A 21,167-nucleotide genomic window follows, 5' to 3' on the forward strand; every position below is an offset into this window, starting at 1 on the left:
ACAGGGTCAATATGAGAGATAGCTGTGCATGCTTAGAGTGAAAAAGAGACAATATGAGAGATAGCTGTGTATCTTAGAGTGAGGGGGTGGGAGGAGAGACAGCAGTGCTGAAGCAGGGATATCCTTAAAACCTGACCTGTTGGTGGCCCTTGAAGACTGGAGTTGGCCGCCCCTGTACTAAGGGAATCAACAAAGCACATGGAGGGAAGCATGTTTCAGAGAGAGAGAAGTGCTAGAACATGAGGTCACGCCCTGATGCTGGAGGCTCTGAGGGATGGGAGGTAGTCCTTCACGGAAAGGGTGGTGGATTCGTGGAATAGCCTCCAACAGAGGAGGTAGAGGCTAATACAGTAAGGCAGGGGGTCTCAACTCCACTCCTCAGAACACCGCCCCCCCCCCCCCAAGAGGTCTGGTTTTCAGGATATCCCTACTTCAGCACAGGTGACTCAACCAGTCCCTACTTCAGCACAGGTGACAACCTGTCCCTGCTTCAGCACAGGTGGCTCAATCAGAGGCGCAGTCTTCGACTGAGCCACTGATTTAGCGACCTGAGCTGAAACAGGGATAGCCTGAAAACCTGACCTGTTGGGGAGGTCTTGAGGACTGGAGTTGAGAACCCCTTGCAGTAAGGGAATGCTTGGGATAGACACCAGGCTACCCTACACCCAAAAGAAAAACAAGGGTCAAGCGGGGCCAGAGTTTTCACAGCAGACGGATCAATGGGCAGACAAGGTGAGCCAAGGGATCCTTATCTCCTGTGACATTCCATGTCTCTATGCAGTTTAATGAATAATCCCCTTAGAGTTAGAAGTGTGAGAGGAGAGATAGCTGTGCATAGTACAGTGATGGGGGAGAGTGAGAGATAGCTGTGCAAATTATAATGCCAAATGAAGGCAGAGTGATAGCTGTGCTGCTGCACATCGTATAGTGGGAGAGAAGCTGATGGAGCTGCGTATACTATCACACATGTATGGTGAGAGGTAGCTCAGCATGATACATTCACATCTTCCTTTGCGGTGTGTGCTGCCGACAGTCTGGTAATGATCTGCCCTCGGGAATTATCCTTGTGTCCCATCTCAATGTCACCACCCCCCTCCTCCGTGTCCCCAATCAATAGCCATCCAATACTATGGAAACTAAACCCGCTCACAGTGTCTGGACCGGAGACTGATCAATAACTCAGAGAAGAGCAACAGATGGTTATCTGAGAAACGAATGCATCATCTTCAGCTCTGTATACTGTCTAGCCAGGGCCACAAGGCAGGGGGGCTGGCAGGGTGCTGAGGCATGGGGGTGAGGTGCCTAATATAAGGAGATGGGTGACTTGGTGATTACACATTAAAGGTAACATCGGGCCAAGGTTACTAAACAGCAGTAAAGTCTGTCTATGTATGTACTTGTTCATGTATATTCCTATGTAACAACCTGTATCTATCCAGGTATTTCATGTGTGTGTTTATTTATATATATATATATAAACAAAAGACAAAGAGAAGCGCAGGCTTCATAGCGTATAACTGTGTATAAGGCCGCGCGTACAGTGCCCGCGACGGATGACGTCACCCGTCGCCACACACAAAAGTTGAATTTCGCTTTGCAGCAACGTCGCTAGCGACGTGGCCATTGATTGGTTCAGAGGCTATCACATGTGGCGACAGCCTCTGAAAAATCAAATTTGACCGGCTACCAAATTTTTGGTCGCTCCGTCGCGTCGCACTTACTATAAGCGCTTGCGACGGCGGCAATACATTTGTTTTGGAGCGACGTCGCGTCGCCGTCGCCAGGCACTATAAGCGCAGCCTAAAAGGGGTACATTTATTATAACAAGCACTCCCAAGGAATTGCACTTATAGGATATTAAAACAACAAATATATTGGAGAGAAACCTCTATTAGGGAGTCATCAACGGGTGGAGGAGTCCAAGATGGATCATTTGCACCTGATTGGCCGCATACAGCTCCTGCCATGAGCTAGCGTTGCTCCACAGCGTCTTACAGATGCCGTGCCGAAACGCGTAGGGACTTGGTGACGTCATTGTGCGGGGAGGTTTGCGAGGAAGTCGTGTGTCTCCAGCAGTCTCAGCCAGCTGATTCTCCTACTGCCGATACGCTAACTCTGATCGAGGGAGACTAAGTGAGGCGACGCCAGCTCGTGGCAGGAGCTGCATGCGAACATTATCTGGCAATCAGGTGCAAATGATCCATCTTGGACTCCCCCACCCCTGTTGATGACTCCCTAATAGAGGTTTCTCTCCAATATATTTGTTCTTTTAATATCCTGTAAGTGCAATTCCTTGGGACTGCTTGTTATAATAAATGTACCCCTTTTATACACAGTTATACGCTATGGAGCCTGCGCTTCTCTTTGTCTTTTGTTTTATGTAATTGAGTGGGTGGCTATACCACTGCTTAGAAGCTGCAGAATGCTCTAAACTAAAGGATCCGGTTGTTTGTAACTTTTATCATCTCCCTAAACCCTCTAGTGGAATCGGTTGGACTTTATCCTTTTGGCCTGTATGTGACACTTTTTTTCACTTCCCTATTTTTGGTCAATTTTTTCACTGAATTGTGTATTTCACTGTTTAGTATAATATTTATTTGGTCATCTTATGTAGTAACATCACGTTGGCACTGCACAGTTTAGTCACTTTATTTTCTAACCTTTTAGCACTACTCTTTGTGTGTTATACATATATATATATAGTGCAGAATAAATGAGTTCTTCAATATTAGGTAATACCTTTTTTATTTGGACTAACAATTTATGTCATATATATAAATGTAAATACAACTGTATGCTCATCTGCATGTCTTAGGCAGGTCTGCAACCCCGCCTTTCCCCATAATCACCCAGCATACAGCACTTCCACTGCAGCAAGGGATTCTGGGAAATGACATGCAAATGAGCACACAGTGCCACTTTTTGCTTCAAAACCCATTTTTAACATGGTTCCCTATAGGCTTAAGCTTGCTGCATGGTCACAGCTTTGAGCACAGCCAGGGTTAAGGTGCATACCCAGAAACCCACCCACAGACAGCTTTTTTTTTTTTTTTTTTACCCTCCCGAGAGGGTTGGGGGGTACCCTCCCCTCTCGTTCATCAGATCCCAATCCACTTCAGTGGTTCGGGTGCATGCCCTTGGGCTGTCCAACCGAAGTCAGAGCCACCCTCGGAACGGGTTCCCTGAAGATTTCAGCCCGAAAGCCTAGGTCTCCAGGGACATTGATGCCTTCCTCCGTTAGGATTCAGGACATCCGTCTCTTCCTCCCTCTGGCCAGAGGCCCGCAAGGGAGTTCGTGTCATCTCCCCTCTTTCGAGGGTTGTGCGGGTGCACCCCAGCCCCGAAGGGCTGGTTGTTCGAATGCCATCCCCCCTTAGCCCGAAGGCTCAGGGGTTCTGTGGTCCGGGGCCTGGACACCACCTCTCAACGAGCTAGAGGGCCAAATGCTTGCCACAGACCTTTCCTACTGAAGCCCCAGATAGGATGGTACTGCATTTGGTCATAGCTGTGCAGGTCGAGAGGAGCACTCATATCGCCTTGACCTTAGCCAAAAGGCAGAGAATCGATCACAGACGGCTGTTTCGACTTTAATGGGTATCATCAGTGTGGGGTTGATTAACTGGGTATGCAAAGAAGCTAAAGGATAGGCTATACCATAATACTGAGTTAAGTTATGGTGAGTAAATGCAAATGTAAATACAACTGTATGCTCATCTGCATGTCTTAGGCAGGTCTGCAACCCCACCTTTCCCCATTATCACCCAACACACAGCACTTCCACTGCAGCAAGGGATTCTGGGAAATGACATGCAAATGAGCACACATCCTGTATATATCTATCCATGCTGTATGTATGAGTATCAAAATATTTTTTTTCTAGTACCTATCTATATGTATGCGTCTCTCTCTCTATCTACTGTATCATCTATCTACGTATGCTGTATGTATGCATATATTATATATCCATATAACTCTATCTATATTTAAGTATCTCTGTGTCGATCCATGTTGTATGTGTGTACATCTGTCCATATTTGTGTTTTTGTTCTATCATCTATCTACATTTGTGTTAATTTATGATCGTGTACCGTATGTATTTATACCTGTTAATGTACTTGTATCTAGTTAATATGTGTGTATCTAGCTATCTTACTATATCTCTAAGTATATATGTATCTATCCTCGAATATCTATGTATCTGTCCATGTTGAGTATGTATTTATATCTCTCTATGTACGTCACCAGCTATCTACATATGCATGGTCTCTCTCCATGTTCTTCTGCACAAAGGTACACGTGATGCAGTGTTTAACACCTTGGATCACTGCGTGTAGCTTTGCTGCCCTCTGCTGGCCACTATATCTCACACATACAGACACCTGGTAAAAGGGGAGCGGCCTCGTCTAACCAATCAGATACATTTGCTTTCAAACATATGCAAATCATTACCGTAGAGAGGCTTGGAACGCATGCGGTTGCGCTTTGCGATAGTCTCAGGTTCAGCGAATGAATTTCACGACAAAATGGCAGTGTCCGTGGTGTGTGGTGGGATTGTGAGCAGGTGAGATGAAAATGACACGGGGCTCCCCTATCATCACAGAATGAGGGTGCCACTTATTGTGTGAGTCTCACTCAGTCTCATTTATAATTGAGTCCCACTCGAGAATGTCATTCAGTGTCACTCGCTATACAAGTCTCACTGTCATTCAAAGAAATCTCATTCATAAGGGAGTCTCGCTCATTGTACAACTTGATGCTCACTTCCTAAAAGTCTCACAATAAGATTTCTCCATTCATTAGAAAGCAGTCTCATTATTGCACAGTATTAGAAAGTATTGAAAGACTCATCATAAGACAGTTTCGCTTATTAAAAGATATCCCCACTCATTAGAAGGCAGTCTCATTATCATACAGTATGAGAAATGGTCTCATCATAAGACAGTCGCTTGTTATAAGATATACCCACTCTGTGTGATCAGTAAATATAGCCATTTATATCCTGATAGCTGTGTATAATTGGGAAGATAGTAATATCTAACTAACATATCAGAGACAATTAGGTTTACTAACAAACTAAGATTTTACTAATCCGTTGCACGCTGCATTGCTGGACCTGCTCGTAATGAAGGGGTTACTCGCACAACAAATAAATACACACGGTCAGTAACAGCCAACTTTGATTTATAATTGAGCAGTAGAATGTGGTGCTCAGATAGTCCAATGTGGCTCTTGTAAGTAAGTATATGAAGAAATAAATGTCCAGATACACATGTGATGTCCACACATAAATGTTGATTGTAACTGAGAGGGGTATGCACCTAGTGATGTCCACTTGACAAACACAGAATTTGGCACACAATGTACACCCAAACAGTATATAATGAGAAGCAATATCCAGTATATACAGGAACAATTACAGGGCACTATGGCCCATTACCTGTGTAACTTGCAGGAACATCCACTGTATCCGCAGTGTGTAATCCATCGATGAGAGAAATCCACAGTAGTAGTAGGCAAACAGAGCACAGCATAATGACATCCGAATTGGAAAGAGGATAAGAAAAAATCCCAGGCAAACTCCAAAAATAGCAGATCAATTTAATTGCAAGCTTTAGCCACAAGGACTACATGAACGCACCTCTCTGATTTATAAACCTAATGATTCATATAATGTGGGGGGGGGGGGGAAACAGATTGAACATAGCATGTAATGTGAATCTTCAGCCTCCAGCGACATCTACATAAACCTTTTTTTTCTTACGCAGGGTGAGTTCTGTGCTAAACCGAGACGTGAAGCAGTTCGGCAAAAAGTACCTCTTCGACAGGAAAGAAGACACCTGCTGGAATTCTGATCAGGTGTGTTAAAGCAGGGGTGCGCAAACTTTTTTTCTTTGTGCCCCCCTGCCTGCTCGCATCCCCCCTCTTACCTTCTCTCCAGCATCAGCGACCTCATGTGACATTGCGTTGCCATGGCGAGGCGTCGCCAGAAGCCACAGGTAAGAAGCAGTTACAGAGGCCTCGTGCGCCCCCGGCATTTTATTTAAATGTTCTGGGGAAGACCGCGGGGCCTCTCAAGTGCCACGCCCCCACCCCATGAAATGTTGCACCCCCCAGCTTGCAGACCCCTGCGTTATAGGACCTAACATCAATACATGGATAAGAGCATCTGTGATACCAAGCAGCATAAACCATTTCTTTTTGCTTGTCACAAAAAAAATACCTGCTGCGTTCGGTTAGCGAAGTCACTTCACAGTTTAACCTTTTTGCTGCTATGTAACAATTGAGCTGTACTAGGGAAAAGATGACATGCGTGTATGTAGGTTATACATTAAATGATCATTACTGTCTCTCTGTAATACACAGCTACATTATAGTATCATGTGGCTGCATTTCTATAAAGCAATATTGGGGGGGGAGTGCACACCCTCGACTCTTCCTTAAATCCTCCGGTGCACGCCATCACTGATGAGGTCGCGATTGATGTCAAACAGAAGGGGGAAAAGCAGCCCTCCAAAGAACTACTACAACCGTGAAAAAACTTTGAGCGGAACTTGATCAACGAGTTGCAGACCGAAACGTCCATCCTGTTTCATTAAAAGTCCTCTGAAGAGCCGCCTTTTCCCTTCAATTTGCAGTTCTATAAATACATGTGATGGCTTCTGTTAGGGATACACTGCCGCCTTCCACTGCACTCCCGATTTTTCTGGGCACATTGACCGTAAATGATATGATGCAATTCAAAATGTAGGGTAAAAGCAATACAAAACAAATTTTAAAAAGTCTTAAGTGATACAGGAAACTCCCAATTTTATCAAGTGTAAACCCCCCCCCAAAAATCACATATTTAGCAATGTCTATTGGAATATTACTGAACGTAAATAAATAACAAGTCTTTCAAATTAACTTGAATAATAATAATTTCCCTATGAATGAGAAAGTAGAAGATCGAAACAGCAGCCACTCCTATAGACTGAGACTCACCAGTGAAAATTAAAAACAAAAAACTTTATTGGGCTACATAAAACGGATACTCGGGACGAACAAAAAAGGAATGACCTCCTCCCACTAGTTTCGGGCATGAACTGCCCTTTCTCAAGGCCTTCTCTGGCCTTATCTCCTCTATCTCCATTTAATCATTATACCGGGCTTTTTTTAGCTAACCAGGAGTGTATACCTTTGAGCCTTACAGATGGTTTTTCCTATTTTCAATTCCCTATGAATGAAGGCTGTAACAGTGAATGATTCAGATATTCTTGCTTGTCTAAGGGCGCCTCCCAGTGGATCTTGCTGGAATTCCCACAATGTGTTTGCGTTTCCCAACTCCACATCCAGTTCCAAGGGGGATTCTCCAGCAAAACCTGCACCTTAGAAGGTGAGCACTGAAACCCTCTGTGTGTATAATAACTAACCCCATCTGCTGCCAGATCGCCTGCAACCCTTTGCTTCACATAGCTTCTTTATGCATTAATACTGCTGTTCCTTACGTCATCAGCTTGCGATTTAGGGAGTGTCAATAGGAGGAGTTATAGGGAACAGTTATATGGCGCAATAGGAGGGGTTATAGGGAGTGGTTATATGGGGCAATAGGAGCAGTTATAGGGAGCGGTTATATGGAGCATTGCCATGTGTTACAAACCCTTTTGGCAGTGATGGTGTTAAGCAAATTGCCTACCTAACTAGTTCTTTCCAATTGCAGGGTGCCCGAATGATAAAGAATTTGTGAAACTATCTGATTTCTACCCAGAAGATACCAACGCTCTTCAAATATCCCTTTTACCCTGGTTAAATGATAGCCTTCTCGAGTAAGCAAGTTCATTTTGCGTTGTAAGCTTCACAAGTGACCATACAAAAGCAACACAGGCCTTGGTATTTATAAATGGGGCTTTTGACAGACAGGCCAGACAAATGTTAAGTATTTTACAATATTTATTTTAACATTTCTTTGGCAAACAAAAGCTTTAGAGAGGGCTTTTACGACCTTTGTCTACTTTTTTGGCAATAAGTGTTTGTCAGACTTTAAAGCCACAGTAAAATTGTTGGTGTCCCGCCGTCGTTTGTAATGTAATTAGAAAGCCGCTATTAGGAACTCTTGAGTACAGTGTTCCTACCAAAAATCGAAGCATTCCTTTTTCACAATATACAATAACTAAACATGTCATTTTAAGGGGGGATTACATCTTTCTAAAGAAGGCAATTACACAGATAACTTATTTTGTTTAAATAACGTAACTCCCTACTGTCTCTTTAAGGAGCAGAGATCTCTTCCTATTCCCGAACCCTTCCTATTCCCCGAACCCTTCTTATTCCCGACCCCGAACCCTTCTTATTCCCGACCCTGAACCTTTCCTATTCCCCGAACCCTTCCTATTCCCCGAACCTTTCCTATTCCCTGACCCCGAACCCTTCATATTCCCCGAACCTTTCCCATTCCCCGAACCCTTCTTATTCCCCGAACCCTTCCTATTCCCTGAACCCTTCCCATTCCCCGAACCCTTCTTATTCCCCGAACCCTTCCTATTCCCTGAACCCTTCCTATTCCCCGAACCCTTCCTATTCCCTGAACCCTTCCTATTCCCCGAACCTTTCCTATTCCCTGAACCCTTCCCATTCCCCGAACCCTTCTTATTCCCCGAACCCTTCCTATTCCCCGAACCCTTCCTATTCTCCGAACCCTTCCTATTCCCCGAACCCTTCCTATTCCCCGAACCCTTCCTATTCCCCGAACCCTTCCTATTCCCCGAACCCTTCCTATTCCCCGAACCCTTCCTATTCCCCGAACCCTTCCTATTCCCTGAACCCTTCCTATTCCCTGAACCTTTCCTATTCCCTGAACCCTTCCTATTCCCTGAACCCTTCCTATTCCCCGAACCCTTCCTATTCCCCGAACCCTTCCTATTCCCCGAACCCTTCCTATTCCCCGAACCCTTCCTATTCCCTGAACCCTTCCTATTCCCTGAACCCTTCCTATTCCCCGAACCCTTCCTATTCCCCGAACCCTTCCTATTCCCCGAACCTTTCCTATTCCCCGAACCCTTCCTATTCCCCGAACCCTTCCTATTCCCCGAACCTTTCCTATTCCCCGAACCCTTCCTATTCCCCGAACCCTTCCTATTCCCCGAACCCTTCCTATTCCTCGAACCCTTCCTATTCCCTGAACCCTTCCTATTCCCCGAACCCTTCCTATTCCCCGAACCCTTCCTATTCCCCGAACCCTTCCTATTCCCCGAACCCTTCCTATTCCCTGAACCCTTCCTATTCCCCGAACCCTTCCTATTCCCCGAACCTTTCCTATTCCCCAAACCCTTCCTATTCCCCGAACCCTTCCTATTCCCTGAACCCTTCCTATTCCCTGAACCCTTCCTATTCCCCGAACCCTTCCTATTCCCCGAACCTTTCCTATTCCCCGAACCCTTCCTATTCCCCGAACCCTTCCTATTCCCTGAACCCTTCCTATTCCCTGAACCCTTCCTATTCCCCGAACCCTTCCTATTCCCCGAACCCTTCCTATTCCCCGAACCTTTCCTATTCCCCGAACCCTTCCTATTCCCCGAACCCTTCCTATTCCCTGAACCTTTCCTATTCCCTGAACCCTTCCTATTCCCCGAACCCTTCCTATTCCCCGAACCCTTCCTATTCCCCGAACCCTTCCTATTCCCCGAACCCTTCCTATTCCCCGAACCCTTCCTATTCCCCGAACCCTTCCTATTCCCCGAACCCTTCCTATTCCCTGAACCCTTCCTATTCCCTGAACCCTTCCTATTCCCCGAACCCTTCCTATTCCCTGAACCCTTCTTATTCCCCGAACCCTTCCTATTCCCTGAACCCTTCTTATTCCCCGAACCCTTCCTGTTCCCTGAACCCTTCCCGTTCCCCGAACCCTTCTTATTCCCTGAACCCTTCCTATTCCCCGAACCCTTCCTATTCCCTGAACCCTTCCTATTCCCTGAACCCTTCCTATTCCCTGAACCCTTCCTATTCCCCGAACCCTTCCTATTCCCCGAACCCTTCCTATTCCCCGAACCCTTCCTATTCCCCGAACCCTTCCTATTCCCCGAACCCTTCCTATTCCCCGAACCCTTCCTATTCCCCGAACCCTTCCTATTCCCCGAACCCTTCCTATTCCCCGAACCCTTCCTATTCCCCGAACCCTTCCTATTCCCCGAACCCTTCCTATTCCCCGAACCCTTCCTATTCCCCGAACCCTTCCTATTCCCCGAACCCTTCCTATTCCCCGAACCCTTCTTATTCCCCGAACCCTTCCTATTCCCCGAACCCTTCCTATTCCCTGAACCCTTCCTATTCCCTGAACCCTTCCTATTCCCCGAACCCTTCCTATTCCCCGAACCCTTCCTATTCCCCGAACCCTTCCTATTCCCCGAACCCTTCCTATTCCCCGAACCCTTCCTATTCCCCGAACCCTTCCTATTGCCCGAACCCTTCCTATTCCCTGAACCCTTCCTATTCCCCGAACCCTTCCTATTCCCCGAACCCTTCCTATTCCCCGAACCCTTCCCATTCCCCGAACCCTTCCTATTCCCCGAACCCTTCCTATTCCCTGAACCCTTCCTATTCCCTGAACCCTTCCTATTCCCCGAACCCTTCCTATTCCCCGAACCCTTCCCATTCCCCGAACCCTTCCTATTCCCCGAACCCTTCCTATTCCCCGAACCCTTCCTATTCCCTGAACCCTTCCTATTCCCCGAACCCTTCCTATTCCCCGAACCCTTCCTATTCCCCGAACCCTTCCTATTCCCCGAACCCTTCCTATTCCCCGAACCTTTCCTATTCCCCGAACCCTTCCTATTCCCTGAACCCTTCCTATTCCCTGAACCCTTCCTATTCCCCGAACCCTTCCTATTCCCCGAACCCTTCCTATTCCCTGAACCTTTCCTATTCCCCGACCCCGAACCCTTCCTATTCCCCGAACCCTTCCTATTCCCTGAACCCTTCCTATTCCCAGAACCCTTCCTATTCCCCGAACCCTTCCTATTCCCTGAACCCTTCCTATTCCCCGAACCCTTCCTATTCCCTGAACCCTTCCTATTCCCCGAACCCTTCCTATTCCCTGAACCCTTCTTATTCCCGAACCCTTCCTATTCCCCGAACCCTTCCTATTCCCCGAACCCTTCCTATTCCCTGAACCCTTCCTATTCCCCGAACCCTTCCTATTCCCCGAACCCTTCCTATTCCCCGAACCCTTCCTATTCCCTGAACCCTTCCTATTCCCTGAACCCTTCCTATTCCCCGAACCCTTCCTATTCCCCGAACCCTTCCTATTCCCCGAACCCTTCCTATTCCCCGAACCCTTCCTATTCCCTGAACCCTTCCTATTCCCCGAACCCTTCCTATTCCCCGAACCCTTCCCATTCCCCGAACCCTTCCCATTCCCCGAACCCTTCCTATTCCCCGAACCCTTCCTATTCCCCGAACCCTTCCTATTCCCCGAACCCTTCCTATTCCCCGAACCCTTCCTATTCCCCGAACCCTTCCTATTCCCCGAACCCTTCCTATTCCCCGAACCCTTCCTATTCCCCGAACCCTTCCTATTCCCCGAACCCTTCCTATTCCCCGAACCCTTCCTATTCCCCGAACCTTTCCTATTCCCCGAACCCTTCCTATTCCCTGAACCCTTCCTATTCCCCGAACCCTTCCTATTCCCCGAACCCTTCCTATTCCCCGAACCCTTCCTATTCCCTGAACCTTTCCTATTCCCCGACCCCGAACCCTTCCTATTCCCCGAACCCTTCCTATTCCCCGAACCCTTCCTATTCCCCGAACCCTTCCTATTCCCAGAACCTTTCCTATTCCCCGAACCCTTCCTATTCCCCGAACCCTTCCTATTCCCCGAACCCTTCCTATTCCCCGAACCCTTCCTATTCCCCGACCCCGAACCCTTCCTATTCCCCGAACCCTTCCTATTCCCCGAACCCTTCCCATTCCCCGAACCCTTCCTATTCCCCGAACCCTTCCTATTCCCTGAACCCTTCCTATTCCCTGAACCCTTCCTATTCCCTGAACCCTTCCTATTCCCCGAACCCTTCCTATTCCCCGAACCCTTCCTATTCCCCGAACCCTTCCTATTCCCCGAACCCTTCCTATTCCCCGAACCCTTCCTATTCCCCGAACCCTTCCTATTCCCCGAACCCTTCCTATTCCCCGAACCTTTCCTATTCCCCGAACCTTTCCTATTCCCCGAACCCTTCCTATTCCCCGAACCCTTCCTATTCCCCGAACCCTTCCTATTCCCCGAACCCTTCCTATTCCCCGAACCTTTCCTATTCCCCGAACCCTTCCTATTCCCCGAACCCTTCCTATTCCCCGAACCCTTCCTATTCCCCGAACCCTTCCTATTCCCCGAACCTTTCCTATTCCCCGAACCTTTCCTATTCCCCGAACCTTTCCTATTCCCCGAACCCTTCCTATTCCCCGAACCCTTCCTATTCCCCGAACCCTTCCTATTCCTCGAACCCTTCCTATTCCCCGAACCTTTCCTATTCCCCGAACCTTTCCTATTCCCCGAACCCTTCCTATTCCCCGAACCCTTCCTATTCCCCGAACCCTTCCTATTCCCCGAACCCTTCCTATTCCCCGAACCCTTCCTATTCCCCGAACCCTTCCTATTCCCCGAACCCTTCCTATTCCCCGAACCCTTCCTATTCCCCGAACCTTTCCTATTCCCTGAACCCTTCCTATTCCCCGAACCCTTCCTATTCCCCGAACCTTTCCTATTCCCCGAACCCTTCCTATTCCCCGAACCCTTCCTATTCCCCGAACCTTTCCTATTCCTAACCTCTTCTTCTGGCCTTCAACAGTGGACTGCAGCCAGCACCCACAAGGTTGGCCACTACCTAGACCTGTTTTTCACAAAAAAAACTTTTCTCTCTCTGATTTTTTCCATTTCCCCATTTCCTCTCTTTTACCATCACCTCATCTCATTTTCTCTCACTCACTTCTCCCCTTCTCCATCTACCCCTCGTTTCTGCAGAAACCTGCGCTCTATTAACCTACCAGCTTTTGATTCCACTTTACGCTCCTCCCTTTCCTCTCTCAGCTCTGCTTCAGACCCTGACAACCTTGTCAGGAACTACAACTCTGCCTTATCTTCCTCTCTTGATCTACATGCCCCGCTTTCTCTCTGCCGTCCTCGCCCTTCTAACCCCAGACTCTGGATAAATTCCCACACACACATGCTGCGTTCCTCCACTCGTTCCTCTGAACGCCTCTGGAGGAAATCTCACACTCTGGCAAGACTTCCTTCACTACAAATTTATGCTGTCCTATTTCAACTCTGCCCTCTCTCAGGCTACAAAACCTACTATTCTTCACTAATCAACACGCACAAGTCTAACCCACGCTGTCTTTGACGTCCTACTAAGACCAGTAAAGTAATGAGAACACGGCAGTGTGCTCGCAAGAAAATGTACTTAAATGCACACCACTAGCAATATAAAATCTAACTTTTAATTAGTATTTACATAAAACATATATTACCGAATGTGAATATAACAGTAATTAAAAAATCAATCAACAGTGAAACAATACACCTAAAAATCCCTGACATAGTGTAATGCTTGTCAGAGGTGGGAAATTATGGCTTTGTTCAGCATTGATGGCAATAGCCATCAATAACAAGAGCGAAACACAGCAACACACCTTACTGATGACACAACTTACTGTTGAAAACTAGCTAAAGTGCAAATAGATGGTGCAAACTTTAGATATAATGAGGTGTTGCTGGTAAGAATATTATTATACCATATCACCTTTCTTCCCCCATAAGAGAGAGGGATATAACAGGAGCAGTACACTGCCTCAAGATATATTAGGTGTAGGTGAGGTATAGAGGGATATGCAGTAACCCACAACTCTGCCCTCTCTCAGGCTAAACAAACCTACTTTTCTTCACTAATCAACATACACAAGTCTAATCCATGCCGACTCTTCTCTGTCTTTGACTCCCTACTCAGACCACCCTCGGCTACCTCCTCTTCTTCCTCCATCTCATCTCATGGCTTTGCTATTTGAAGGAAAAGGTGGAATCCATTCGTCAGAACATCCCCTCTGTTTCCTCCTCCCATCCTACACCTCTTCCTAACTCTCCTCCTGCCTTCCTTGACTCTTTTTCCGCTGTCACAGAGGAGGATGTGTCACTGCTGATCTCTCTTCTCCTTCTACCACTTGCCATCTTGATCCCATTCCCTCCCATCTCCTAAAACATCTTGCTTCTACTATAATCCCTATGCTCTCACAGATTTTTAACTCCTCCCTCTACTCTGGTACATTTCCCTCCTCCTTCAAACATGCAACAGTCATACTATTACTCAAAAACAGCAAGCTTGACCCTACCTGTCTTTCTAACTATCGGCCTGTCTCTTGCCTCTAAACTCCTTGAACGTCTTGTATTCTCTCTCTTGCTCCATTTTCTCAACAACTATTCTCTCCTAGACCCTCTACAATCTGGCTTCCGCACTGCTCACTCCACTGCAACAGCCCTAACTAAAATAACTAATGACCTCCATGCTGCCAAAGACAGAGGTCATTACACTTATTGCTCATAGTACTTGACCTCTCTGCAGCATTTGATACTGTGGATCACCCTCTTCTCCTTCACATTCTCCATACTCTTGGTATTTGTAACAAAGCGCTATCCTGGATCTCCTTTTACCTGTTCCACCGTACTTTGTGTCTCTTCTGCTAACACCTCCTCCATCGATGTCTCTGTGTGGGTACCCTAGGGCTCTGTCCTGGGACCTCTCCTCTTTTCTCTGTACACTCTCACACCTGCTTAACGAAGTATATGAGTAGCTCCGTGGCGAACACTATACACCTTATACATAAACCTTGGCCCCTTGCAGACGCGCTTACTAGAACGCCCTTCTACTGTCTCTGTATGTTCTTCCTACCTACCAATTAGATTGCTACACGTAAAGAAAAAACCCGCACAGCTTGAGTATTAAATGAACCACGGTGAGGTGCTGACCGGATGGGGACGTAATTGTATACAGGAGAAAAGGAACCCAGTCTTCAAGCACTCTGTCACGACTCGATGTATAATTGTAAGGTTAAAATACTTTATTAGTTAACAATGAATAAAAAAAGGGGGGTTAAAATAAAATTAAATAGTATGATTCAACAGCACGTGACTGTATCTTTGATAACCCAGCTATGGCTAGGTGGGTAGATAGTAATAGGGAGATCCCTAATAGATATTCGGGATCTAGTGCTATGTATATAGCTACCTAGAGATTTAGGAAAGGAGCCATGGTGAACCCACTCGGAAGAGGTTATGTCTTAATATAGATGTATCAGGGCGTGTAGTATAACGCGCTTTATTGATAAACTTTATGTAGTGTGTCCGTAAACACAATTTGGCATAATATGCGGTAAGTCAAACCTGTAGGATAAAACCCCGTGGGTAATAGTATGGTGGTAGCTAATGAAAAAAAACTCTCAATCACACTGTCAAGGCAGAGTATCAATTCTATATGTATAACCCCTGAGTGATGAGCTGGCCGGGTCTGAGTTAGTGACCTATGCAGCCCTCACTTCAGGAGATAGGTGCAGGAGGTATAGTAGATACTGAGAGGTATGGTGTGAGATTATTGGCATACGTGGGGCACTGGATAGAGCCACTGTAATACATCAATGTAAAGACGTATGAGAGTGATTCTCAAGGCGGTATGTAACTACACGCCCTGATACATCTATATTAAGACATAACCTCTTCCGAGTGGGTTCACCATGGCTCCTTTCCTATATCTCTAGGTAGCTATATACATAGCACTAGATCCCGAATATCTATTAGGGATCTCCCTATTACTATCTACCCACCTAGCCATAGCTGGGTTATCAAAGATACAGTCACGTGCTGTTGAATCATACTATTTAATTTTATTTTAACCCCCCTTTTTTTATTCATTGTTAACTAATAAAGTATTTTAACATTACAATTATACATCGAGTCGTGACAGAGTGCTTGAAGACTGGGTTCCTTTTCTCCTACCAATTAGATTGTAAGCTCTTTGGGGCAGAGACTCCTTTTCCTAAATGTTACTTTTATGTCTGAAGCACTTATTCCCTTTATGTATTATTTGTTATTGGCATGTGTATTACTGCTGTGAAGCGCTATATACAGTAAATAAATCCATACATACAGTACCAAGGGTGGCCAAGGTCAGGTTTTCAGGATATCCCTACTTCAGCATAGGTGGCTCTGCGACTGAGCCACCTGTGCTGAAGCAGGGATATCCTGACCTGTTGGTGGCCCTTGGGGACTGGACTTGGCCACTCCTGTTATATACAGTAGACGAGCTTGAGAGAAGGATCTCCCCTTTGCCCCAAGTAAAATGGTCTTTATCACAGGTGTACTACAAGCTGAGTTTGTCTGCAATGCAGTTGCGTGTATGGATCCTTAACTTCTGACTTTTACAAATTCAGTGTCCCCAACCTGTCAGTCGATAAGCTGAAGATCTCCTTCCAAAACAGCACAGACTTCTTCGGGAGAATCATAGTTTATCATCTGGACATCCTCGGACAGAAGTAATAACATTCCCACGGAGAAGCCCTGCGGGTTCATTTGAACAGAACAATGCCCATGCTGCCATTTTCTTTCCCCCATATGGTGGAGAGAAAAACTACTGTTTGCTACCTCAAACCAGAATACTGAACTTTTTATCCCGGTTACTGGGTTCATATGAACGTAAACTACATGAACAGTCCTATTTGGCAACTGGAATATAAAATGAATATAGGTTAAAAAAAAAAAAAAAGGACAACGGTCCAAGTTCAACCTTTGTTAAATTCTAATTGGGTGGCACACTCATTCTATATAGTTCTATTAATCCAGAGGAAGCAACAACATATATATATATATATATATATATATATATATATATATATATATATATATATATATATATATATATATATATATATATATATATATATATATATATATATATATATACATATATACATATATATATATACATATACATATATATATATATATACATATACATATATATATATATACATATACATATATATATACATATACATATATATATACATATACATATATATATACATATACATATATATATACATATACATATACATATATATATATATATATATATATATATATATACATATATATATATACATATATATATATATATATATATATATACACATACATGTAAAACATTTACAAATGCCTCAGAAGGGTAATAAAAACATTCCCTCTTGACTTCAGTTGTCTCTTTGAATCAATGATCTCCCTTATTCAGTATATCACTGTACCTCTCTCCTTTCTAAAAGACATATACTATATCTGCCATCAGTCTCCCTGAGTACTAAATCCCACTGTGACTGCGTTTCTGAATAGAGCACTTATTTCTCTGAGTGACTGTGTCATTTGTACTGTGCTTGGGATGAAACGTTTCCTTGTGGTGCACAAAAGGCGGGGGGTAAGGGAGTGATCGACTAAACCATACTAAATGTGTATTAGTGTAATAATAATAATAATACAATTGATAATGAAAGGTAGGTGCAACTGTGAACTGAAGTGAATCAGAAAAAACGAGGGGTACAATGGTTTGTACACCAAAAGAAATTCACTTAAATGCACACTTACCAAAATTTAAAATCTAGCCTTTAATAATCAATCCTTAAAACATATATTACCAATATATAAATGTGAAAACATATAAAAGTAGATTAAATAAATATCTAGTGCAACCAAACAGTCTTAATATATGTGCTCAATGCTGGAAAGTAAAAGACTGCACGGATGCTTATCAGCCTGAGTGAGCAAGAAAGCCCACTACCACATTGATCAGCCTAATGAATAATAACCTTCATAAGGGTGGTTGGCTCAAAGTCATAAGCTGAACCTAGACTAGTACTGCAAGTCCTGCCTGGCCACTACCCTATATATATATATAGTGTGCTGATCTAATGAATGGCTGCCTAGTACTGTATTAAAACACCCCCATGAAGGGGGCTGACATCATCAAACACGCGTCCAACGCGCGTTTCCCTCCTGCTACGGAGCTTCGTCAGGGACAAAATTTCCTTGTGGTGACCTTGAATATATTTGTGAATATTGTTCATATCCCCTACATTCTAATGCAGGGGTGGCCAACTCCAGTCCTCAAGGGCCACTAACAGGTCAGGTTTTCAGGATATCCCTGCTTCAGCACAAGTGGCTCAATCAGTGGCTGTCTTCAACTGATTGAGTCACCTGTGCTGACGCAGGAATATCTAGAAAACCTAACCTGTTGGTGGCCCTTGAGGACTGGAGTTGGCCTCCCCTGTTCTAATGTAAACAATTCATTCAGATAAGACTTTCCATCCCCTTTATTAATTCAGTTGCTCTTAAAGCTCTTTTAGTAGGGAAGGAGTGAATATTTCAGTGGTTTGTGTACTCATTTGCATGTCATTTCCCACAATCCCTGGCTGCAGCAGAAGCACTGTATGCTAAGAGATAATGTGGAGAAACAGGGTTGCAGACCTGTGAGACGTGAATGTGCTCACAAGTGATATTTTTATTTACGGTGTGGTTTCTACAATAATTCTCGTTAGCTTCTGCTCAGCATGTTGTTTTCCCAAATGATTGAGGCTTCAAAAACTTTCCTGGCAGATGGAAACAGCTTCACAGCAAACGCCTTTAGAATCTGGGTGGGTATCTGAAATCAGCAGGTCTTCCAAAAACAACGGGTAGACTCTAGAGGATCACTTCTCCAGTAAGACACAGGCTGCAAAATTCTACAATATCATTCTTTTATTTGTCAAAAGTCCAAAATATTTCTCTTTAAAGGGAGGGGGGGGGGGGGGAATCATTTAGTAGTTTCATCAAAGCTTTGATAAAAAAAAAAAAATAGTATGTTTTACCTGATTTGTACATACTGCAAGAGACCTTAAAAATAGGGATACCTCGCTTCAGTATATTGTGTACATCTTAACCACTTGTCTGCAAGCGAGGCATGGCTTGTTGTGAGCCTTACTGGCAGCAAACCGGTTAACTTATTTCAACAAGGGGCAGGATGGGAAGTGCAAGAGCAGGGGTTGTAAACTTCGGTCCTCAAGGGCCACCACCAGGTCAGGTGTTTTAGGATATCCCTGCTTCAGAAAAGCCATCTGTGCTGAAGCGGATATCCTGAAAACCTGACCTGTTGGTGGCCCTTGAGGACTGGCGAGTTGGCCACTCCTGCTCCAGAGCATTTGTGAGCAACAGGCGGCCCCCAGCTCTCCCCAGTGCAGAGAGAATGGAAATGTATGCATCGCAGCTTCTCACCCCCTCAGCTTCCCAATAACTCGCTGCTCTCCTGTGCTCATCACTCATTCCTTCCCAGTGTAAGAAGAGGAGTGGGACAGTGTGCTGGCATTATGCCGCTGACCAGTGCGGCCTGCAGTTTCAAAGGGAAAAATAATCATATATCTATACGATAGGAGAGAAGATAAGCAAAGGTTGTTGAGTTGAAGCAAGGGTGGCCAATGCCAGTCCTCAAGGGCCACCAAACAGGTCAGGTTTTCAGGATATCCCTGCTTCAGCACAGGTGGCTCAGTCAAAGACTGTCTGTCAGTCTTTGAGCCACCTGTGCTGAAGCAGGGATATTCTGAAAACCTGACCTGTTGGTGACCCTTGAGGATTGGAGTTGGCCACCCCTGTGCTAAGGACTTTTGCAGATTTGCTGCTAGAAGGCAGAAAAGGGTTACATGCTTACATTCAAGTGTCCAGAGGCAGCACCATTGTGACATTCCATGAAGACCCCACAATGAAAGGGAGTTAAAGGCTAGATGCAGTCTGCACCTGGAATTGTGTTTAAAGCAACAACACCACCCATTTTGCATAATGTGAGGTGGGGGGGGGTCAACAGCCAAACCACGCAGTTTTTAGGTCTGGGTACCCGTCCGGTCCCTGAGATACTCACAGGTTTAGCTGCCACTGTTACTGCCTGGATTGTCAAAGATGGCGTCCAGCGTCACAATAGGAAACCGCAGTCACATCCCCTCGGACATTGCGGCTTCTTATTGGCCTGTGGGGTTTGGCAGGCTATTTTGATTTCCTTAAAACCAGAGCTGAAAACTCCAGCAACTAAAACGGTACCCAAGGGACCCCGGGGCTATATATCGCGCGGGGTTCAATTCCAGCGAGACCCCCCCCAGTTTGAATTATGCACACACACAAAATAAAAAAAGTTAACAAAAAATGATGGAGGAGTAATTGCTGCTTTAAGTAGAAGATGGAAATGTTAGAAGTGTCAAGTCATAGTGTGTGTACCACATTACAGGCGGTCCTCGGTTATCCAGCAGAATGCGTTCTGTAAAGTAGCGTTGGATAGTGAAAGCGCTGAAAAGCAAGTCCCATGTTAATCAGCAGCGGGTGAGCGTCGGATAAGGTGCTCCGGCGTCGGAAAACGACCCCATAGAATTGCATTGTGACGCGTCAGATATGCCGTCTGTCGTAAAGTGAAACGAAAGATGGCGAGGACCGCCTGTATTCACAACTCTAACCCGCCCCTTCTTTCTGAAAGAAAGCTAAAGTTATATTATAGATCGTTAAAGAGGAGCTTCCTGCACCTCCCCATTTACTACACATTGATCTGGCCAGCCTCCCCCTTACACACCACCCCTTGCCATCCCCCATTTACTACACATTGATCTGGCCAGCCTCCCCCTTACACACCACCCCTTGCCATCCCCCTTTTACTACACATTGATCTGGCCAGCCTCCCCCTTACACACCTCCCCTTGCCTTCCCCCATTCATTACACATTGATCTAGCCAGCCTCCCCCTCACACACCTCCCCTTGCCATCCCCCTTTTACTACACATTGATATGGCCAGCCTCCCCCTTACACACCTCCCCTTGTCATCCCCCATTCATTACACATTGATCTGGCCAGCCTCCCCCTTACAAACCTCCCCTTGTCATCCCCCATTTACTACACATTGATCTGGCCAGCCTCCCCCTTACACACCTCCCCTTGCCATCCCCCATTTATTACACATTGATCTGGCCAGCCTCCCCCTTACACACGTCCCCTTGCCATCCCCCATTCATTACACATTGATCTGGCCAGCCTCCCCCTTACACACCTCCCCTTGCCTTCCCCCATTCATTACACATTGATCTGGCCAGCCTCCCCCTTACACAC

At 45.5% G+C, this 21,167-nt stretch overlaps 1 protein-coding gene across 3 annotated transcripts; it reads left to right on the forward strand.

Moving 5' to 3' along the window:
• Nucleotides 1-4,460: 4,460 nt before the first annotated feature.
• Nucleotides 4,461-16,876, forward strand: NR2C2AP (nuclear receptor 2C2 associated protein). Of its 3 annotated transcripts, none has more exons than XM_075611128.1 (5): nt 4,461-4,561; nt 5,766-5,856; nt 7,267-7,372; nt 7,697-7,802; nt 16,438-16,876. In XM_075611128.1, exons 1-5 carry the CDS (start codon nt 4,470-4,472, stop codon nt 16,541-16,543), a joined length of 501 nt encoding a protein of 166 aa, XP_075467243.1. In that variant the 5' UTR covers nt 4,461-4,469; the 3' UTR covers nt 16,544-16,876. The 3 variants fall into 3 exon arrangements, with proteins under 3 accessions (XP_075467243.1, XP_075467244.1, XP_075467245.1); XM_075611129.1 differs by having other exon boundaries at nt 7,697-7,764; nt 16,430-16,876; XM_075611130.1 differs by having other exon boundaries at nt 4,497-4,621.
• The last annotated feature ends 4,291 nt before the right edge of the window (nt 16,877-21,167 follow it).

The sequence above is a fragment of the Ascaphus truei genome, chromosome 8 (assembly GCF_040206685.1).
Source record: "Ascaphus truei isolate aAscTru1 chromosome 8, aAscTru1.hap1, whole genome shotgun sequence".
NCBI classification, from domain to species: domain Eukaryota; kingdom Metazoa; phylum Chordata; class Amphibia; order Anura; family Ascaphidae; genus Ascaphus; species Ascaphus truei.

Excerpts from the sequence above, each read along its gene's own strand:
- NR2C2AP (XM_075611128.1), top strand. The coding sequence starts at position 4,470 with ATGCGGTTGCGCTTTGCGATAGTCTCAGGTTCAGCGAATGAATTTCAC. Across the intron at positions 4,562-5,765 it reads TGTGGTGGGATTGTGAGCAG|GGTGAGTTCTGTGCTAAACC; the intron begins GTGAGATGAAAA and ends TTTCTTACGCAG. Across the intron at positions 7,803-16,437 it reads TTAAATGATAGCCTTCTCGA|TGTCCCCAACCTGTCAGTCG; the intron begins GTAAGCAAGTTC and ends TTACAAATTCAG.